The sequence below is a fragment of the Athene cunicularia genome (genome assembly GCF_003259725.1).
Source record: "Athene cunicularia isolate RWA chromosome 7 unlocalized genomic scaffold, athCun1 chr7_part1, whole genome shotgun sequence".
In the NCBI taxonomy this organism is placed as follows: domain Eukaryota; kingdom Metazoa; phylum Chordata; class Aves; order Strigiformes; family Strigidae; genus Athene; species Athene cunicularia.
Genome location: NW_020799107.1, coordinates 36,205,125 through 36,228,068, shown reverse-complemented (window position 1 = coordinate 36,228,068; position 22,944 = coordinate 36,205,125). Strand labels below are relative to the sequence as shown.

Genomic DNA, 22,944 nt, shown 5'->3' with positions numbered 1-22,944 from the left:
CATACACAGAGTTTAAAGCCAGACCTAACAGAGGACATTCTTTAAGGCATGATTTTATCATGCCACTACAGATATGATTCCTATTCCTCTTATTTATATTTATGGCTGGTCATACAAATGACTATGCTTCTAAGTATCTTTAATGCCTACTTGCAAAGAGACAGCAACCATCTACATATCCTAGCTGATATGCATAAATTCTGGAACAGGTGAGGAAAAGGGAAGGGGAAGTATCAAGTTTTATCAATTTATTTACTTATAAGTGAACTTCCTCATCAACATTTCCAATTAAAGCATTTAATTCAGCAGTCCAACCCAATGTCTTCCTACTATAACAAATTCATACGGGGCAGAGAAATTCTCAATTCTTTAAGTTTTATACTGAATGATGTTATTTCATAAATTATTTCTTCAGCTTTAGGAGTTGTGAATGGGAGTAGAAAACAAAGCAAAGAACATTTTATATACAATGACCTTTTATCTTCTGTTAAACCTATTCACAATTACTTTATGCAAAGCAGCTTCAGGAACAGCAGCCTTGCAAATATTGTTATTTTATCATCAGTTTTAGGCAGATATTATATAACTAGACTGGACTATGATCAAGCATTATTTTTTCAGATTACATTTGAACAAAGCAAAAATGAAATCATGGCCAACAGATCAAATATAACTTGAAAGCAGCAGGGTTTTACAGGGAGCTCTAAAGTAAAGCGGCCTCAACGTTTACATCCATTTCAGATGTATTTTGTCAGGTTGTGCAGTAAATACTCAACCACCCAGCAAACAGAAGAGGTCCAATACTCAAACATGCATACTGGATTATATTTTTAGTTCCTTTTAATGAGTTTTGTTGTCAATCCCTTCAGTGCTTAGACAGTATGTGTAGCACGTATAGACCACTGATACCCTAGAGTCATCACTTCTGCATCTACAACAACTCTAATTTTGAAGCAGCTCTGGAAGAAAGACACAGAAAACACCAGCATTCAAGTATTTTCTTACATCTAGTTTTTGGCTGATATTTAGTACCATATGGCTCAAAGTTGATGCAGTCAACCATAACTGATAGAATATGGGTGAGACCATCCATCATTGAAAACATCTGAGGAGGAAACAGAAGTCATCAGCAAAGCCCAAAAGAGCAACAGCGACAGGAAAAAAAACCATGTTGGCTATTCAGGACAGCAATACAAACAGCTTTTAAAATTGAAGTGGATGGAATCTGTCTGCATTGTCAGGTAAGATTACATTTTAAAATACGCACATTTACGCGAGCTGAAGATTAAGCCTTCTCATTCTATACAAGTAAGAGATAAGCATATTTACTATCTAAAGAAGCAAAACCAGTTAAGAGGCAGCGGTAAGAAGGTGCTAGATTTAAGAGGAGGCATCAGAAGTATTAAGGTTCAATGTACTAGCTGTCTAGCAAAAGACGTTACCAAATGCCAGTGTGTGCTTAACTTCAGTGCCTGTACAAAGCCTGACTTTCACAAAACCCGCTGCGGGCACAGCAGTGAGGTTGTCACTGACAATCAGGAAGCACAATCAATTTCTAATAACGTACAGAGATGGGTCAAAGCTTTTTTCTTTTCCCAATCTATCTCAGATGTGGGGCAAAACCCAGTTGAGTTTCAATATAACTTACGTGCTGAAGCTCTAAATTATTTTAAGTTTGGCGCACTTAATTATTTATTTTTGAAAACTGAAGCTTATCATCAGGATAGAGCAGCATCCAAAGGAAGTTATAATGATGTAATTCTCCAAATTACGTTTTCATATTCCATTTTTCTTTCTAATCTCTTTCTTATTTGTTCCTTTCACAGTATTTTTTCAAGACAGTCAACTTTGAAGCATGAAGGATTTTATGTTCCAAAGCTAATGTTCACTGACACTTTATCTCCCCACTGCAAACAGGCAAGACAAATAACATAAAGGCTTTCTCTTTTATAAAGCTTTACAAATAAAGCCTTTGCATTTTAGTGTACGAGGTTGACAGTACCAGGAATACAGCAGTTACGCCCTCTGAAAGCTACAGTGCTACTCTGTCCTCCTTCCTAATCAAAATGTCTGGTTTTGTGGCATTTGTTAATTCAGCCTCAAGCTACTTTATTTATAAACACACACATTTCAACTGGACAAAGCATATTTACCATGATGATGACATTCACTAAACCATTATTACTTAATTAGTTAGAAGACAACAATCCAAAGAGTGCTTAACTGCTATTTTAATATTTAAGCTTTATAATTAATTTTACTCTCTTTCAATCCACTTCTAGATCGACTCCAACTTCTATTGGCAACAAGAATTTTGTTACAGCTTTAAGTCTCACCCAAAACACTTTAAGTTATAGAAAGTACTACATTAGAGTTTACAATAGGATCTTATATCTAATTTAAAACATAACTGCTAAAGTACTTATATAGTTCAATATCACTGGTTTATACTCACTACTGGAGTTTCACCTTCTAGCCCAGATATTATTTTGGCACAAAGTTCTTCACAGCATAGGTTTTCTTCTGCTGTTGCAACTAAAGCAGCACAGCGAGCAAATGCTCTATACAGGTCTGACCAAGTGCGCAACAAGGATTTCATAGTTGGCTTTAACAACAGAAAGAAAAAGTTTATAAATATCAGTGTCTGTGCATAGAGATTAAAAACTTGCTCTAAGTTTTCTTCTTCTGTCACAACCTATTAACTCAAGAATTCCAACCCTGGAGCAGTAGTCCAATGTATATACATATCAGTAACAAACTACTCTGAGATTATCAGGTAGTACCTCAGAGTTTTTATAAAACCCACATTGTTTCTAATCAATATTATGCATTCACTGTTACCTGTGGGAATTCCTCAACGGGGAAGATATGTGATACTGGGAGCAGCAATGCACTATAAACAGCACTGAAGTTGTGTTCCAGTGCATCACCCTGATTTACTTCATTAGTCTGCAATGAGAAAACAAGTTTCTGATTAACAAAGCCGCTAAATTTAGATTACAAACGAGGCTGTTCTAAATACATTTACAGTGTACGTAAGAACTGTGCAAGCTAAATCGCCAGCGGCACTTGGAAATTAGCTATTCTCACTTCTTTTGAGAGTTCAGGCTGATGCTACTAAAGAGATAAAAAGCACTGTTTCCAAATTCCAAAATTTCAATTAAAAAAACAGTTAGAAAATGTCTGATGTATTTTTTTTACTTATTTCAGTTGAAGTGATGACAGCAACCTACTTAAAGCACCTAAAACTTTCTTCATAAACTCTAAGATTTTTAGGTCCAACGGTTACACAATGATCACCAACTCCTACATTCCAGTCTCTGTAATTCTCGTGACCAACGTGCAGAATGTGTGGAATATTACGGTTTATATGGTTGTCATTAGGGCTTCCAACCAAGAAGTCCAACACTAGTAAGAAACACTGTTCTAATAATGTCTTAAACATCACAACTTGGTATTTATTATCTTTTCATGTAAAGTAAACAAGCCCCTTAGTATTTAAAACCTAGTAAGTCCTGTAAGACAAGTTTCCATCCTTTGTAGCAAGACTATGCCAAGGCATGAAGGCTTGAAGCACATCTATAAACATATTTATAATGTTTAAAAAAGGAGAAAACCATTCCCAACACTATACTGAACACTGTACTTAAGAGCAGACTCACTGACAAAACCACGATAAACCACACTATGGATCCCTCTACTACCCTTCATCCTACCTCACCACAAATGTGCATACTCCAGTCAGGGACTCTTTTTTTTTTAAAAAAAAAATGCTGCAAACATTCCAGTTTCACAAACACTACCAAGGCTTATTTAATTTTACTACCATTTCAAGACATGTAATTCCTGAAAATGCATTAAGATAAAAGATCAGCACAAAGTTTTCCTTTTTGGGGGGGGGGGAACAGGGTTGGGGAAGAGAACAAAATGCACTATACCTGATTAATCCAGTCGGTTAGTGGATTAACAACAATGCTCCACATTCTCCAGAGATGCTCCTTATTTCCTACTTGCTTTGCACTCTGATTAATAATGCAGATCACAGATTCACTGAAAGCCAGTGGAGACGTAGGCCCAGATAAAACATAGCCCACAAGCGTTTCTAGAATTACAAAGAATCTAGGGAAGAAAGTTAAATAGGTAAGATACTTTTTTCAGCTGAAGTTAAGAAAAACTTCTATGAAGTCGCCTACAGGAAGCTCATTCTAAACAACCACCACCACCTACCTCTCATCTGTTACACAGCATTCCAAGATGTCACCATGGAAAGGCAGCTGGATTAAGAACAAGGCCGGTGTTCCCTTGTAAGAGAAGTTTAAAAGGTCAAAACAACATATACATTGATCAGATGAAATGACTGCCTCACATGTATATCTATATATTTAACTCTAAGCCAGAAATTGTAAATTCTAACCCTTCAAAATAGAAACGAGAGGGAAAGCTGGAAACCTAAGCTTCTGCTAGATCCTAGTGCTTCAGCAGAATACCAATTATTCTATAGATGAAGCAAAAAACCTTCTGTTTTAAAGGTTGTGAGTTTTACAGCACTTAGTATTGCCTTGAAACTGCATGCCCCACAGTAAGGCAGGTGTACCCAATACAATCAATGTAAATTATGACACCTGGAACAAGATGGAGCAACCCAAGATTTGCTTATTTCAAGGTTTCAGCACAACATCTTTTGGACAACCTCCGTTAAAACCTATCACAAGTATTTCAGGTTTGCTAACGTGAAAGTATTTAACAAAATGCACTTAATATCTGGCAATAAAAACTTCACCCATCCTAATAAAATTTTCACTCTTGTACCCAAGTCAGGGAAAGCCTCCAAATGTAAATAAAACACTCAGGAGGAAGAAAAGTTGGGAGGGATTTTGAGAGTTGAGCTCTTAAACCAGTGCTGGTAGACAATGTTTTTACTACTCACTTGAGTCAAAGCATTTGCTTACACTTAGGTTGTCTCTCACAGATATCTGTCTACTTTTAAAAGCCTCCAAATGAATTCCCTGTATTCCCTGGCTAACTGTGTAAACGTTTAGCTACCCTCATAGGCTAGAAAGCTCTGTGTCCACTGCTGCAAAATGAACAAGTTGCTCCCTGTCTGCTGGTGGATGCAGAAGAGCTGATCATCACCCAATTCTCAATGTCTCTAAACTACCCTTTAAACTTCTAATTTAACTGCTCCTACTCAGTCTGCTCCACCCAAACAAAACATACGAGTCATTTCAACTTTTCCTCACAAGTTATTTTTATGGTTATTTTCTAGATTGCTATCATCTGTTTCTGCCTTCCAGTGCAGCACACAGCACAGCACTCCCGTCAAGGCCCACAAGGACTGAAGCAGAACAGAGTAGTTCTCACTGCTAAAGAATATCACCCCTTTCTGCAACAGGCTTTGGCCTTTAGTTCACTATGACTTCACTATGAACTTTCTCTGAAATAATGCTGTTTAGCATGAAACTCTCTGCTTTGCTTCTGTGCATTTAATTTTTCCTGAGGAGAAATGCTTTCCATCTTTACTTCCTTCTATTCATTTCAGAACATTTCCCCAAAACATCAGTTTTCAGTATATAGCAGTACTACAGTTTGACTGTGCATTCACCTTGCAAAGTATCTGCAACTCTGTATTTTATATCATGACCTGATGATGAGAAAGAGAAATCTCTTTCCTTATTACAGCACTTTCAGCGTATCCCTTTTCAGTTAGTTAAATTACTCATTAGAAGCGAGGGCTGGAAACAAAGTCTGCATTCTGGAACGCTGAATATTGTGATTTCCTGAAAGATCTGGATCTCACTTATGAAGTGCTCTGTACCTCTCTGAAAATATGACATCCCAATACCTTTCAGCATAAATAAAAAGTTCTAGAATTAATTCAGACTTACATTTAAAAGATCCATATCAGCAACCTGATAAGCAGGTGATCCCAATACTTTTGGAGGCAACTCTTTAACAGTAATATCAATGAGGGACTAAGGAGGAGAAAAGAAGAAAATGCATGTAAATATTTTTTTCTAAAGGCTCTGATATTTTAAGTTACATCAGAAATAAAAGCAAAACTGTAACAATTGCTTCCCTTTAGTAAAAAAAAAAAGCATCATAAAAGTAACTGTGCTTTGTAATAGAAGGTTCCAGTAGAACCACATATACAATTCTGTGGGCATTGCTGATAAATCTGAAAAACACTTTTAAAGAAAGAAACCCTTAGGCAACACTAGGCCATCTGCTGAGAAGTGTGTAACTTAGTTTACACCAAAGAAGTTGTCTTTTTTAAAAAGACCATTTAAAGAGACTGTTAAATTAGACAAAAAGCTGCTACCAGTCAGAATCCAGACTATGAAAAAGAAATGAGATTTTAAAAAACAGACTAACCCACCCAACTTACCAGTACTTTCTGCACAGGAAGGGAATTTGATTTAACAGTGTTTTTTAAGGCCTGGAGCAACATAGTCAGTATTTCTGATCCTTGCTTTTCTTTTTTATTTCCTAGAATAAAGCATATCTACAGTCAGAGCAGAAGAAAATAATGGCCACTCTGACCATCACTGTGAACTTTAAGTACTGCGATGTACTGCAAGATCAAAAAAAATTCTGTATATACTTATAAACATATACCAAATACTTAACAGATTCAGATACCAAGTCTCTGCTCTGAAGAACAGTATAACTGAAACTTCAAAGTTAAAAAAACCCTAAGTTTTGTTAATAAAGTAGATACACCTTTGCATCATTAACAACATTAACTTTGATGTGCTAAAAAAACCTGTGAAATTTTGCATTCATGCAAGCAATGCACTTCTCTTATGCTTGTCAGTTAGATCTTTTAACATGCAAGATTTCATTATTAAGATTATTCTGGACTTCAAAGCCTTTAGAGAGTAATTAATATTTTTTAACTAGGAAACAACTTCTTTCTATACATCTGTGATGACACTATACTTGACTATGAAATAAAGAAAAAAAGGTAGCCATAGTCACAGAACAAAGACTTTACACTAATTTGAGTAATACACTGAATGTCTCAGTTTCTTAAAGACTTGAGATGAGGTTTGTTTGTTTGTTGGTTTTGTTTTGTTTTTTTTTAAATGAAAAGATTTCTGCAGCAAGAAAAGCAGTTAAAGTGCTTTAATATCTCTCTCACTGCTACATGCAATGCACCTGAGACATATGCTACTGTGCCTCCTCTAGTAGCATCACTGGATCAGATCACTGTGATTTCTTATCTGTCACATAAAGATGTAGGCATCATAAAAAATACCAGTTGCTGCTTCAAAAAGAACTACTGATGATGCCTAAACTCAAGGTTTACTAGCAATGAAGCAAATACTACTTGAGGTCTGGCCTTAAAAAACCCAAACAACCATCTCTAACTGGTCAGCAATGACAAAAAAAGTTGACACTTTTTACCTGATTCAATAGCTGTCTTTACATATCCATTTATGTCCTTCCATATAACATTCAGCATACAATCTACAAGACAGCATAATAATTTTATTCAGTTTGTAATAAAAACATTAAACAGGAACTGCAGTTAAAACACAAACTGTGTTAAACAACGCTTTCACATAAGCCAGCTTTTAAACCAAGCCAGACCAGTTCTATTTAACACTGGAGTACTACAGAAAGTGGTTATTTCTTCTTATATTTCCCTTTCCCACTTTATTTCCCAGAAAAGAAATCAAATTTCAGCACTGAATTCTTACCAGGAACTTCTTTTCCAATTGCAATAAAGCCATCCTGAACTGCATTTATAAGCATGCTGGCATGCTTACAAAAAAAAGAAGGGCTACTGATCAGGGGGTACTGGAGAGGCTCTAGGAAAACAACAACAAAAAAAAGCCATGTTCCATAAATCTGTTATTTTGCAGACTAGTGGTAAGAAAAGCTTTAAAAATAATCAAGTATATAAGCATACTTAGAGCATTCAACAAAAACGCAACTTTTAATATTAAAGTAACAACAGTTTTAAACGTTTAAAGCATTTCATTCTAATGGATATCTATTTAAATCCAACAAAACTGGCAATTTCAGATTATGCAAAAGTACTTAAAAATATAACTTGTATACCTAAACTAAGTACAAGTTTGTTTTGCTTAGCAAAATCTAAAACTTCTGGTCCCATCAAGAAGTGAAGCAGCATTTCGATTCCCAAAAGCTGAATGGAAGGAATCACCACCGTTCCTGTCACGCTAGAATTCAAGTTCATCCGTGGCGTGACTGGACTTGCAAACGGGTAAGGACCTGAGGGGAGAAAAATTACATCATCTCACAGTTCACCTGCAATCAAGTGAAAGGAAAGATACAACAGACCAAAGTTAACATGAAAAAAAAATTCTAGAATAGCATTGGCTAAAAGGGACCTCTGACAGTCGGAGATCTGGCACACACTCCTACTATTAAGTAGGGCTTAACATCACAGTCATAACCACGTATGTGGAAAGTATAAATATCTTCCAAAGACTGCAAAGCCTCAGATGCCAAACTTCACTCTGGCAACAGAAGTCTCCACAGAAGTTGTGGCCAGAGAGCAAGTTACATGCTACACTATGTATTAGTTAAATAGTAACTCTGCTGCTGTGAATCAGTTTCCCTTAGAAGCTTTTACACACAACACAGGTTCAAGAGGTCTCATTTTGACCAACCTCAGTTGATCTCACCGAACTAAGATGAATTTTAAGATGGGAACAAAAGGAAGATCTACACATCTAGGACACTTCCACAACATATATAAGGCTTCTAACCACAGCAGACTAGATTTTCTAGGCTTTCCATGCAGAGAAGAAAAAGATGCAGTTCCTTATCTCAGGCATTTGGAGGTAAAGCTCAAGTAGGTGTGATTTCACATGTATTTAAAGTACCAATATTATTGGTGCATTCTCATCACTGGGTAGCATTCAGGCAGAAACTAAAAATGCTACAGAAATGAGAATGGTATCTATGAATAGTTTTTCATGTATTCATCTGTGTGCTAAGTTTCAAACTAAAGCTCCCTTGCAAAAGCAAATGCAATTCAGGACATCTGTCCTGGTTTTGGTGGAACAGAATTAATTTTCTTCCTAGTAGCTGGTACAGCGCCGTGTTTTGGATTTAAGAGGAGACCAACGCTGATAACACACCCCTGTTTCGGTTGTTGCTGAGTTCTGTTTAGACCCAGCCAAGGACTTTGCAGCTTCTCATGCCCTGCCAGGGGAGGCTGGGGGGGGGCACAAGGAGCTGGGGGGAGGACACAGCCGGGACAGCTGACCCCAGCTGCCCAGAGGGATACTCCATACCCCAGGGAGTCATGCCCAGTATAGAAACTGGGCGAGAGCTGGCCGGGGGCTGCTGCTCAGGAGCTGGCCGGGCATCGGTCAGCAGGCGGTGAGCAACGCATCCTGTATCACTTGCTCTGTGTATTCTGATTCTTGTATTATTATTATTATTACTACTACCACCATTATAATTTTCTTCCTTTTCTGTCCTATTAAGCTGTTTATCTCAACCCATGAGTTTTACTTTCCCCTCCAATTCTCTCCCTCATTCCATTGGCAGGGGACAGTGATCAAGAAGCTATGTGGGGCTTAGCTGCCAGCTGGGGTTAAGCCACAACAATAAAACTGGTCCGCAACATAATTTTTTAGCACAATTTTTTAAACTTGAAACAGACTACAACTGCCCAATTTTATGCAACGTAAATCACTATTTCTGAGCTCTCAAATGAACATGCATAAAACTTATTGTTTTCAATAATAACACATTTCAAATGAAAAAGCATAAACACGTTCAATAAAAGAGATTACTTTCTACATCTAGAACATAGCTGGAAAAAAGTTTGTGCTTTTTACCTGATTTCTGTGCCGCAGTTGCCGAGGCTAAACTTTGGTTGGGTGGTAAACGCGAGGGAGTTCCTTGCAAGGCAGCGTAAGAATCTAGACTTAAAGTACTTTGGATTAACGGTACACAAACCTGCAAAGATAGCAAACCTCAGTGAAAACAGGTAGGATGCATATAAGCCATAAGACACACACAACCATACATTTCAAATATCACTGACTGTACTGTTCACAGCACTGGTGTTTCAGTTTCTGGGTACTTATAACAGTAATTTTAAGAGGATGTATAAAATAGGCATGCCAATACATGAATTAGAAATGGTTAAAGAAAAACTCGTGTTAGAATGATCCAGCTGTACTGTATCTAAAAAGGTAATTTTTTCCCCCCTCTTTACTCCTCGCATCCTCAAGTTCAATGAAATTCAGAACCCTAACATTACGTTCATTCCAGTTATAACGCGAGTAGTAACAAAACACCCGCATCATTCTTCTCTGTATGCACCTTACAAAATATTTTGTGATTTTCTTTTTCCTAGACTTTCCAAAGTGTACACCTGCACAGTGAAAGGACAAAGCAATCCTTATACAATGTGTTTATGTTTACTCCTGCTGTGCGCTCACAGGGCATTTTCACCGAGATGCTCAAATGACTCTCAAATCTTTTGGAACTTTAAACAGATTGCAGCACATACAGTCCCAAGTGCTCCTCCTATATGTAATACACACACAGAGCACACAAATACACAAGGGAGATTCATTTTCTTAATACAGTTTTATTTTAATAAGCAGCTAGAGAAGGACAAAGCAGGTACAGAACAAGTTATGGTAACAAAGAGGGGACTTGGCTTCACACACTCAACAGAGGCTCAGCAATTATGCTACAAGTATTTTCAGCTGTGTTACCTGTTCAAAGTTGGCAGGCAGCTGCTGTCCCAGCCTCATGAGTAAATACCACCAGACCTCCAGCTTTGTCAGTGCCAAAGCCTCTGTTCTCACATGGATTGAGCTCAGTGGCTGCATTAACAATTTCAGCCTCTTAGCACTGCACAATATATCTTGAAGACCAAAAAAAAAGCACATTTTTTTTAAGCAACACAAATAATTAAATCCCAGAACAACAAAAAAGGAAAATTTTTAAACTGTTTTTTTTTTTCTTAATGTATTTTAGCATAAAATTCAATTAATGACAATTTGTGAAACTGAAATATATATTGAATGCACCAACATTTCAGGCTATTTTACTGCTTTAATTGTTGTCTAGAACCCTGGAAATGGCAAATACTTCTTTCCAATAGCAAGACTGAAATGAAATCTACTGAATACCAACATAAACCAGAAGGAAACAGACTCTTGCTTGCTATGTTAGAGAGTCCTATCTGCCACAGTAAAAGAAAAACCAAACGTGTAACATGTATGTGCATTGCCACTGCATGAGAACCAAAGGTTTTAAATAGAGTATTCTGGGGCCACAGAGGACCTACTGGAGTAGAAATAGCAAAGTATGTCTGGACAGAAGTTTGCTCAAGCCTATGCAAGTGTTTGAAGAAAACACTTTTCACCAGCTCAGAAGCATCACAATTCCTATGGAACTGCTGACAGGCTGCTTTTGCAGCAGGGAACTGTTCTTAGCCAGACTGGAACACACACAGGGAACACCAGCTGTGCCGTGGATTTTACCTTCTGGTAGAATCAGATCTTTGTTAATTAGTTTATGGGAAACCACTATCAGAATAAATGATAAACTGTCATTTTAATTTGTTTCTTAGTTTAGCTGAATTTAACTTAAACGTCCACATTTAGCTTTCTCTTCAGAACATGCAGTAAGGAGAAGCATAATCAAGGTAAAAAATGAATACTGTGTGTTTCAACACAGGCTAGACTTGTTCAGGTCTTGCTTAAATTTTTAAAGCAACATTTTTTTAACACCTCTAGAATCCTGACGCATTGCTCTTCTCCAATTAATCCACACAGTCCAAAATAAGATCTACCGCGTGTTTTATTCTCTATTTCATTGCTGTTTGGATCAATTAAAGCATTACAAAACAAAGGTTTGTTGATTTTTATTCTAGTCATTTCTCCTAGCAGAAAAATTAAGATCCAACTACTGATCAAACTGTCACTTTTCCTTAAAAAACCCCCACAACTTGAATTTTAGTTATGTCCATGCACACACTATATACCAGTATGCATATATATACACTGCTACATATATACCACAGATACACTATGTGTATATCCAGTGGTACGTACCGTAGTATTGACCACTATAAAGACAGAATACTCTCTTCCAGTTATGTAAAGTGACAGCAGTCAAAACAATTCAGGTTAACTTTTTTTTAGTCTACCTGGATTTAGAGCAAAATTATCTATTAGACTCTTCCATGCAATGAAGGCTATTTTCTTTACCACTGGTGAGCCACTACGAAATCCAAGTTCCTCCAGTTGCAGCAATGAGTTGATAAAACTGCCACTACGATGCAGAGTCTGAAGACACAGAAGTTCAGAATTAAGATATTTATGTTGTCAAAAATTCCTTCCCTAAAGATTAATGATTGTAAAACTTAACTGCTTTTCTGCTTACCTTTCCAAGTAATTTGACAAACAGTGGCCATAATTTTAAGACATAAGTTTCATTTTTTGTAGAAATCAATTTTTGAAGTTCTGAAATTAATTTCTGCGGGGAGAAAGAAACATAATTTCTACAAGAAACATATTCCAAGTATTCTAAAAACTCCACACTCATACCAGTGTCTAGAGATACAACCAACCCAGAACTATGCTATTTCTAGACCAGAAGGATTTAATTCTGTACCACAGAACATTTGCTGGTAAAACAGTCAAATGTTGCTACCATCTGATTATCTTCTAAGTTGAAGTTTATGGTTGGTTTCAATTATTCTGATAATGGCAGCCAACAAATCAAAATCCACTTCCTTAAATACTTGTAGTCTCTTCCACTTCAAGTCAAAACAGACTGTGACCCTAAAACCCACCTTGTTTGTTTGGGTTTTTTCATAAACATACTTAACTTCAGGCAAAATAAATACACCTACAGTTCGAAAAGTGAAGGGGAACAGGAAAAGCTTCATCAAAAAGACCAAGGGGGCTGTTGCTGAATAGGGTGAGAAATCTTTTATGGACACAGAAAATGCTGAGGTACTCAATGCCTTTCTTGCCTCTGTCTTTACTCTCAGGCCTCCAACATTGGTCTCCCATTCCCTCTGTTGCTGGGGACACAGGTACTACCCATGTGAAATGCTGGGGTTTCAACCCCAACCCCAAATTCAGGCTGACATCTGGGTGATCCCCCAGCCCTTCCCAAAGGGGGGGGTGAGTTTGCCTTTAAACTTCCCTCTGGCCTGGCAGACAGAGCCATTGGGTAAAGGAGCCCCAGGGGTCCCGCAGGGAGTAACCCAAGGTCAGGTGTCCCACGCAGGGATAACAGCCGGGACCCCTCGCAGGAGGGGCAGTGTCTGTGTGCGAGGGGGGTGCCCTGGGCAGAGTTCCCTGTTGGGGAAGGACCTCCCGCCTCCCTGGGACTGGGCTCCACTCAGGTCTGGCTTTTGTAAACGCGGGCAGTGGAGGGATTCAGTATGTGGCTTCCTTGGTCTGATGTGTTTGGCTTGTTGACCTGGTTGCTCCCATCCCTTCTATGGGAGACTGCATGTCACCGTTTATCCCACCCATTGTTGGTCGTGTGGTGTCATTGTTGGGGTCAGTGGGATTGATGTCGATTATGTATAACCTGACTGACTTGTTTATACTCCCAGTGCTCAGCCATGTACTGACCCTTTTGTATCAAATACAATTTGGTTATTGGTTTATCTTGATGCTGGCTGTGTCCTTTATGCTAGACCATGGTATAGAAGAACTGAGTTGGGGACCACATAAATCTGACATACACAAATCCATCAAACTCTACAGGGTGTATCCAAAGATGCTGAAGGAGAAGGCCAACGACACAATAAGGCCACACTTTTTTCTTGAGAGGTCACTAACTGGTGGAGAATCAATGACAGGGTAGGGCAAAACAAATTTCATGCCAGCTTCCAAAAAAACACCACAAACCACCACCATGCAGAAGAGAGGATCTGGGGAACTACAGGCTAGCCAATCTCACACCCGTTCCTGGAAAAATTATGCTGCAAGTTCCCATGGAAGCCATTTCTAGGCATGTGGAATGGCAAGAAAGCCAGCATGTTTTACCATGAGCAAAAGCTGCTTTTCCAATCTGACTGACTTTTATGAGGAAATGCCTGGTTTTGCAGATGCAGGGAGTGCAGATGTTCTCCACTCCAAGTTCAGCAAGGCTTTTGATAGTCTCCTCTTAGCATCTTTGCAGCCCAACAGGGGAGATACAGACTCATTAGATTACAAGGTGTGTGGTTGGACTGTCAGGCTCAAAGGCTGGTGGTTAGCAGTTCACAACCCAGGTAATGTGTCTGATTTACACATCAATTGGTGCGTCAACAAGGGCTGGTGCAATTTAACACAACTGATAATTGAGGGGGATGGGAAGCAGAAAAGAACATTAAAATTCTTGTCCCCCAGCTCCTAAATCAGGAACGTGCTCCTGCATACTGGACTGTACTAGCAAAGCACAAGAAACAAGTGAAGAAACCCAACTCCTCTGCTTAGTACTCGGCATATCATGCCTGGAATACTGTACCAAACTTCGGGCATGGAAGTAGCAGAGCTACTGGCAAACTGGAGTGAATCCAGCAGAGGGTCACCACTAAGACGGTTAAGGGACAGAGCTCATAACAGAAGAGCCAGGCTTCTTGAGTCTGGTGTGGGAGGGAACATAACTGCAGTCTTCTGCTATAGCTGGATTATAAGGAAGACAGCTGCTGCAGAGAAGCACTGAAAGAAAAGACTGGAGGCAACAGACACAAGTTTCAACAAAGCAAATCTTATTTTTACTAGGAGGGTGGCTAAGCACTGGAACAAACTGCCCAGACTGGCTGTAGTGTAGAACAACTGCTCTTTAATGTGTTCAAACCTCAACTGGACAAGGCGACTCCAGCTTTAACTTTGAAGCTAGCCCTGTTCTGAGCAGGAAGCTAAGCTAGATGGTGTGAGTTACTGCCACACCAAGTTCTGCTGATTCTAGTTCAGTGTCCTTGTTTTTGGCTGGGAGAGAGTTAATCTTCCCAGTAGCTGGTACAGTGCTGTGTTTTGGATTCAGTGTGAGAATAATGCTGATAACACACGGATGGTTTAGTTGTTGCTAAGCAGTGCTTATCCTAAGTCAAGGACTTTCCAGTTCCCCGTGCTCTGCCAGTGAGCAGTTGTACAAGATGTGGGGAAGGAGCACAGCCAGCCTCAAAGAGCCAAAGGGCTACTCCATACTATAGGACAGCATGCCCAGTACAGAAACTGGGGGGAGTTGGCTGGTGGGGGGAGATCACTGCTTGGGCATCAGTCAGCAGGTGGTGAGCAACTGCACTGTGCATCACTTGTCTTTCTTGGGGTTTCTCTTTTTGTTATCTTCCTTTTCATTACAATAATAATTATTATAATATTTTATTTCAATTATTAAACTGTTTTTATTTCAACCCACAAGTTTTACTTTTTTCTCCCTCCCAGTTCTCCTCACCATCCCATCAGGTGCAAGGAGTGAGCCAGCAGCTACACTGTGCTTAGTTGCCGGCTGGGGTTAAACGACAACATTTGGTAAGCAAATTCTCTTGTAAGAGACAGTAAAATTATGACATTATGATATTTTATGAGTTTTATGATATTGTATGAGTTAATGCTATCAAGACAGGTGCTTCAAGGTCATTTAAAAAAAGGCATGTTATTTTATGATCAATGATTCTTGTCAGAAACTTACTGTTTTTACAGTGGTCCTGTATTTACATTGCTGTTACACTGATTTTTCTGTTGAAATTGCTGTCATCAAGCAGTTGCTGTCAACACACAGCAGCTTTTTGCTGCCACTATCTAGACCGGAAATAAAAGAATAAAACCCTCCAGCTAACCAACTGTTGCCTCTAGGAAAAAGAGGCCCAGCACTGCCACTTACTGTGGTCATGAGGTGCTCGGTGATGGCCGCCACCTCCTGCTGTTTCTGGAGGAGCAGTGGCATGCCCATCTCCAGAGCAGTGGCACCTCGTAACTGCACCTTGTGAGCGGAGTGGACGACCAGAGGGATGATCAGTTTTGCCCACCTCACAGCCTCTTCTCCCATCTGGGCTGGAGTCTGCTCCATTAAGCTAGATCCAGAAGAATAAATATAGGTATTAAAAATTCCCAACAGACATGTTTAATTCAACATGATTTACCAGAAGCAATTATAAACAATTTTTTAATTTTTCTAAAAAATTATATTTTGACAGTTCACTTAAACCTCTCGAAAAGCAGAACAAAGTGGCATTTACATTTGTCCTTTCCATTCTAGCACACCTTCTCAGGCAAATGAGACAACTGAGAGCCTGAACAAAAACCCACATCATCACTTCCTTATGAGTGACCAAGCACAAAGTTTGCATCTTAACCATCCCTTGTGTGTTCTTGGCAGTCCACACCAGCTCCCACAGGCCATGTGTGCCAAAACCAATATATGCCTGCTTTTGAAAAACAGGTCAAACCCTGTGTCCTGGTTTTGGTGGAACAGAATTAATTTTCCTTCTAGTAGCTGGTACAGCGCCGTGTTTTGGATTTAAGAGGAGACCAACGCTGATAACACACCCCTGTTTCGGTTGTTGCTGAGCTCTGTTTAGACCCAGCCAAGGACTTTGCAGCTTCTCATGCCCTGCCAGGGGAGGCTGGGGGGGCACAAGCAGCTGAGGGGGGGACACAGCCGGGACAGCTGACCCCAGCTGCCCAGAGGGATACTCCACACCCCAGGGAGTCATGCCCAGTATAGAAACTGGGCAAGAGCTGGCCGGGGGCTGCTGCTCAGGAGCTGGCCGGGCATCGGTCAGCAGGCGGTGAGCAATGCATCCTGCATCACTTGCTCTGTATATTCTGATTCTTGTATTATTATTACTACTACCACCATTATTTTCTTACTTTTCTGTCCTATTATCTCAACCCATGAGTTTTACGACACCCTGAAGCAGCACAGGTTTGCACAGACTCACTGTACATTAGCCTAGTCCAGGGTTCTTATCTTATCCCTCCATTACCAAGTCACTAGGGCACAGGATGACATTTACACCATCCCACACAGAAGCCAAGGAGACTTTCAGAAATGGGGTATATTCAAACCAGATGTCTCTAAGTCATGAAAATTTGCTAATCTCCTCTTCGGTGCAGGTATGTCAAATCCCCATCACCACATCTTATGAAGGGCTTGCTGTACCAAGGAAGACGACTGCCTTGCAAATAATTTTATGAAAGCCAGAGGACAGGCACTTCTTAAGAGAACAGTTTTCCATTACATCTGTCAGCAGCCTGGCTTCAGAAGAGCACTGTCTTACCACTGTCAATCAGCCTGAGACCCAGTACCTGTTTATAGATTATTTTCAGATACAGCTTTGCTCTTAAGGATAGCTACGTTCTTTTTGATAAACACAAAATTATCCTTTATATATACACACATATAGAAGAAACCACTTAATAAAATACCTAATTTTCCAGAAACAATTGTCTACAGTCTCAGATTTACAAAAGAGGAATTAATGTACAATTAGCCAAATGCAAGAAGTTGCTAAATACTAAGTAAATAATAATATACAACTTCTCTGCTACAGAAAAAGGATGTACTAGAACAGAGATAAGAAGCAGATAATCACTGAACTACTTTGCTTTAAAATGGATTTTCAGTTCAAACCAGATGCAAAAATTTAAGGGAATACTTAACAGTAAGGATATAAGCTCAATGTATTTGATAAAAAAATAAATTAATACTAAATGAAGATAAAATTTGACTATTCTAGCACTGCTGACCAAAACAATGCATTCCTGATATTGGTCTTAGAAGGTCACCTTTGGAATTAAAAGGTACCCTCAGCAGCGTTGAGACTAATTGCAGTAAAATTTGTAAAGCACCAGAGATATTTTAAAATAAAAACCTCATGTAACAGCTGAGAATTTCTCAGTCGGGTAGGTTCTGAAAAAGAAAGCTAGAATGCAACATGACTTCTGAAGCGCACACAAAATTTTGGAAATTATTTCTAATAAGCCATTAAAATTAAAGCAATGAATGTTTATCTAAATATGGACTACTTTCTGTGTCAGAATCAACTGTCATTATTATCAATCATTACAGGAAGATTTTGCAAATGAAACTGTTCAGGAGAACCACTGGCAAAGAGACAGAAACAGAAGATCACACAATTTCATTCTGTTCTACTGACTGCAATACAAAACACTGTGGAAGAGAGTCTTGAACATACTGAACAAGTCAAAGAGCATTCAAGAAAAGTTTTCTTTAGAATACTTAGTGCCACTAAGACTTGTTTCAGTAGTTTCCCCCAGAAATTAAGTATTCATTTTAACAATTTAATCTTGCAGTGCACGTACCGTATAACAACATTCAGTGCTTCATATTCAACCACCATAGACTGTACATCTCCTTTAGTAAGTATCGTTTCCAGAGTAGAAATAATACTGGACACCTGAGGGAGTAAGAGAAGAACATTAGAGTGAGCACCCAGATACAAGTATTTCCATGAGGAGCTGGAATTATGAAATTTTGTTTCCCAGAACTGCATCTGGTGTTTGGATTATGCTCAGTCTAGTTTTAAGGTTAGCCTGACCAAACTGGAGTATTCACAATCTCTCTCCTCTATTCTGCTTCTCTGGTATCTAACAGAAATGCTCAGGTTGCAGTTTCTCACTTAAGAGAGCAATAATTTGTTGGCCCTTTCCCCTTTGTAGCTGTCCTTACAATTTTTCCAAGAACTTAAGCCCTATACTTAGCTGTCAAATTTGATGGAAAACCATCTTCAGCTCAAAAGTGAAGTGACCGAAAGACATTGCACAAGCCTCATCTCTCTAGGAAATCAGGCCACACACACACACACACACAAAAAGAAACTTACCTCTTCTTTAACAATTTCAGAAGGAAACGCCTGTTTAGATATCACCCAAAGTGCCCGAGTGCGAGTGTTTTTGTCTGAAGTTTTTACAGCAACACTGTTCACCGTTGAAAGCAAGCCTCGTATTTCAGTTGCTGAAAGCAGAATGCACAGCACTCAAATTCTGGTTATACACTTCTAATCGGGTCACTTTGCTCAGTTAACATTACTAAACATCCATTCAACTGGAAGTCCCAATGGACATGATTTAATGTCTTAAGCATTCTGCATAACATCTTAGACAATTTTTGGAAATTTCTCTCAAAATAAACTAGCAAAAAAGCTCAAAATAATAGTCTCTGTATATTAACATAATGTAGTACATCTGCATTACCTCTATAAACCATAAAACAATTTAACCTAAAAACACTACAGCTAAAGATTAAGTATTTAATTATCCTAAATTTCTTGCATTTCAAGTGAATTTAGCAGCACTACTATGGTGACATACAGAAATTCATTTTAGGGTCTACAAGAGATTTTATTATTAGAGGGTGGTAAAGCTGCAACTGAAGTAAACACAAGCTTATTACACAAAAAAGAATAAGGCTGACACAGGACTTACATGCAATTAGGAAGACAGATGGAGAAATCACGCATTCCTTTAAAATTCCAAGCAAAGCCTGTTTTCTTACAAATTTGGGTTTTGTGGCTAAATGATCTCACTATCCGAGAAACAATCACATACAGTCCTTTCCTCAATCACACGTGCTTTTTGTCCTCTCTCCTTAACTCTCCATTGTTTTCAGGACTTAATTATTTCTGAAGCCTGACATTCTCTAACAAAATTGACTGTAATTTATCAACTGGTTAAAAAAAGTTACAGGGGAGAGGGACCACACAGCCATTATAAATGCCTCATTCTCATTGGAAATCAGGCTCAGTACTGCATAATAGGAAAGCAGGATACACTGAAAAATTGAGTAGAACAACTAAAAAAAAAAACACACATCAAATTTCAACAGAACGGCAGTCAATGGAAAAACGCTCTCTACTCATCCACACATATGATTTTGTTCAGTCTTGCCTGAGGTGAAGTTCCTCTCTAATAAAGCTCATTGCAGAACATTTATCTAAGATTATTTAACACTTCTTAGAAGAAGGAATAATTGACACTACGCCGTTTGCACCATCAAGGCACCACCCAACAGCCAAATCCCATGGCACTTCCTTCTGTGCCCACAAAAAGCAACCTTAGTTCAAACACCTTCCACCCCACCCAACCTGACACACACACACACACCCACCCACCCACACACACACACACACCAGGACAGCTGACACTGAGCAGCTTCTGACCCTGTTATTGCAACTGGATGTGTCTGCACCTTGGGACATGTAACAGACACGCCGGGGACCGGCCAGCTTGGACACTAGCTCTCCCCTACTAACAAACTCCAGTGGTTTTACCTCCACGCATAGCCACAAGTGTTCAGCAGCCAAAGTTTTTGTTAAAGGCATTTAGCACTTTCTAGGAATGTAGGTCATAAAATTATGGATCACTTTCAATTAGTTTAATTTGAAATATTTACCAGCACAATACGTTGGGTTGGAATAGATGACCTTTAAAGGTCCCCTCTAACCCAAACCATTCTATTATCTAGCGTAACAACCAGGAATCACCAGGAAAAAGCTGGACAACACTGAAAAGCTGTAGTATGCATCCCCAAAATTCTACAGACAAAAAAGCATGCTTCATTCTTTTTTACACGTGGACATTTTTTTTGATTACTAGTTCCACAAAATGAATTACAGTACGTAACTGGTACCAAAGCGTTTAATAAAAGTATAAGTTAGTAAAACAGTATTTAGTGTAACAGTGTGAAAAAAAGTCCCTTTTTTTTGTACAAGATGGAATTAATGAACATCACACTGCTCATACTAGGGAAAAAACCACCGCACCACGTGGGAACTGGAAACTTTGTTAGTATATACTTTAATTTTGTCAAAGACATAAAAAAAGAACTCTAATGTATATATATAGACACACATATACACAGCCAGCATTCACACTGACATTTGTTTGCTTACCAGATAACTGAGATGTAATACTTGAATTAAAAACACAGAATCCCAATGCCTGTAATGCTGCATTACTTAGCTCTGAGTTTTGACTAGAAATGTGCTCCTGAAAAAAAAAACCACAACATAAAGTCTCAGTTTACAGAAGTAGCTGTGAAGTACTGTCTTAAAACCAACACTTCTGCTCAATGAAGAGAGCTGTCAAAATCAAAGAGTGAAAAATGCACCCATGTAGGAAATCCCTCCCCATTACACACTCTAGTAAAACAATTTCAGGTTCTGAAGATACTCTCGCTCTCTGTAATCGAGACATCTTTAGTGAAGTCAGTCCTAAACAACCAAAGGTCTTTACTTCTTCGCTTGTTATGTATGTATCTATCACTTGACTCTCCAATTGTTTTTAAACATCTAAAATAGAAGGGGAAAAAAAGGGGGCTAAGAACAGTATTAACTTCCAAAAAATTTTGACATTTACTGCATATTCCAAATGCCCAAAGTGTTTCTAAATGCTGACAGAACACACTATCATTTCTGTCTGGATGATCAGATTGACTACATAACACTGCCTGAACACATCCAAGACCCTATATTTTATTTTTTCGGTAGCAATTTCTAAAAACATGGAAGATATATTTTCTCAACAAACCCTCACGGCTATATCACTAGCTTGACTTCTTGGTAAACAAATTCAAATATGAGTCTTACAATGGCCCCTGGCCTTGACCTCCCAATATATCTTTGTTCAGTGAAGTATATAAAATTGAAAAGACATACCTTAAACACTTTACAAAGCCGAGGAAAGTGTCTTCTGACATCTGCAGTGAATTCTTTGCCTTCCTCACCAGTCAAGCGACTTTAAGGAGCAGAAGGGAAAACAAGAAATATTCACAGGTTAAACGGGTTATAACTGACATAACTAAGTTTCTAATACACAATTCATTACCTAGTATAGAACCATGTCCTTCCTTAGAAAGCTAAAACACAACACCAAAGAAGTTAAAGAGCAAAAATGCCAGCTACCACACAGACTGACATACCAGTACGATACTGTGTTATAAAGTACATGTGCCCTAGTGTACTGAAAAAAGTGAAGTGACTACTGATCCATTTTGTGCTTATGGAGAATTAAATGAAACCCCAAACAATTAAGGGCTTTTATTTTTTGTCAACTTTTATAAGAGACATTAAAAGTTAACATGGAAACTAAACGACTGCTGGAAATTAAATAAACTTTCCACAGAAATATATGAGCTTAATAAGCATGTTCCTCAAAAGCAGATGTAGAACAGAGGCCCCCACCCCAAATTCTGGTTTGACAACTAGCAGCGATGACTTACCTGAAAAACATCCATACAGAAAAGCTGTACTTATCCTATAAAATGTTAGCAATCAAGTTTCAGATAGCAAAACCCAAGCATATTAACCATCCAGAAGACAACCTGAGAAATCGATTGTTGCTTAATATAATCTTTAAATTAGCACTTTTTTGTCAGTTATTACTACAAAGCTGTATAATCTTACAGTGTGATCAGCATCGCTGGTATCTAAGCGGTTATAGCTTTAAAAGTTACTACAAAACTGAAAGGAAGATACTGATGGGAAGAGATAACACCTTTGCATATGCTAACAAATTTGAAAGATCCAGGTAAAAGCAGAACCTCACGATTAAGAAGCTCCTTCCAGAAAGAAATGCAATTAAGGGAAGACAGGAAACACAGCAACACACCTAACCTTTCCAAGCTGAAACGCAAGACTTTTTCTAGTTAGAAAAGAAGTTACTATTCCTAAACATTCCTTCCCCCATCTCCGCGGTCTCCCCAGGAAATGCAAAAGGAGAGGCTCTCTGATAAGCAGACTCCAGGACTCCCTCCCGCCTTCCTCCCACTCCAGGCCTACACATTTCCCGCGATCTCCAGCCGCCGGCCAGGCAGCCGCACGCCCTGCCGCCCTCCCCGGCATTTCGGGCCGGCCAGAAGCTTCCCTCCCTACTCCGCTACGGCTTCCCGGGGCCCACTCTCCCCTACCCCCGGCCCGACCACACGCGGATCGAGCCTGCCCCACGCCGGCGGGGAGCCACACAG

General features: G+C 39.0%; 1 protein-coding gene across 1 annotated transcript in view; it reads right to left on the bottom strand.

Annotated features, from left to right (window-relative positions):
• RIF1 (replication timing regulatory factor 1) overlaps positions 1–22,211 on the bottom strand; it is a 36,221-nt gene extending 14,010 nt beyond the window's left edge. The window contains exons 1-20 of the mRNA XM_026852535.1: positions 22,201–22,211; positions 21,638–21,716; positions 20,873–20,969; positions 18,806–18,936; positions 18,285–18,379; positions 15,841–16,030; positions 12,394–12,486; positions 12,158–12,296; positions 10,716–10,867; positions 9,825–9,945; positions 8,068–8,241; positions 7,704–7,814; positions 7,408–7,470; positions 6,386–6,486; positions 5,886–5,972; positions 4,228–4,301; positions 3,939–4,119; positions 2,842–2,949; positions 2,456–2,605; positions 1,006–1,105 (exon numbers count right to left, since the gene is read on the bottom strand). Coding sequence (XP_026708336.1) covers positions 1,006–1,105; positions 2,456–2,605; positions 2,842–2,949; positions 3,939–4,119; positions 4,228–4,301; positions 5,886–5,972; positions 6,386–6,486; positions 7,408–7,470; positions 7,704–7,814; positions 8,068–8,241; positions 9,825–9,945; positions 10,716–10,867; positions 12,158–12,296; positions 12,394–12,486; positions 15,841–16,030; positions 18,285–18,379; positions 18,806–18,936; positions 20,873–20,969; positions 21,638–21,716; positions 22,201–22,211 — 2,257 coding nt within the window. The remainder of the gene's footprint in view (positions 1–1,005; positions 1,106–2,455; positions 2,606–2,841; positions 2,950–3,938; positions 4,120–4,227; positions 4,302–5,885; positions 5,973–6,385; positions 6,487–7,407; positions 7,471–7,703; positions 7,815–8,067; positions 8,242–9,824; positions 9,946–10,715; positions 10,868–12,157; positions 12,297–12,393; positions 12,487–15,840; positions 16,031–18,284; positions 18,380–18,805; positions 18,937–20,872; positions 20,970–21,637; positions 21,717–22,200) is intronic.
• Between the last annotated feature and the right edge of the window lie 733 nt (positions 22,212–22,944).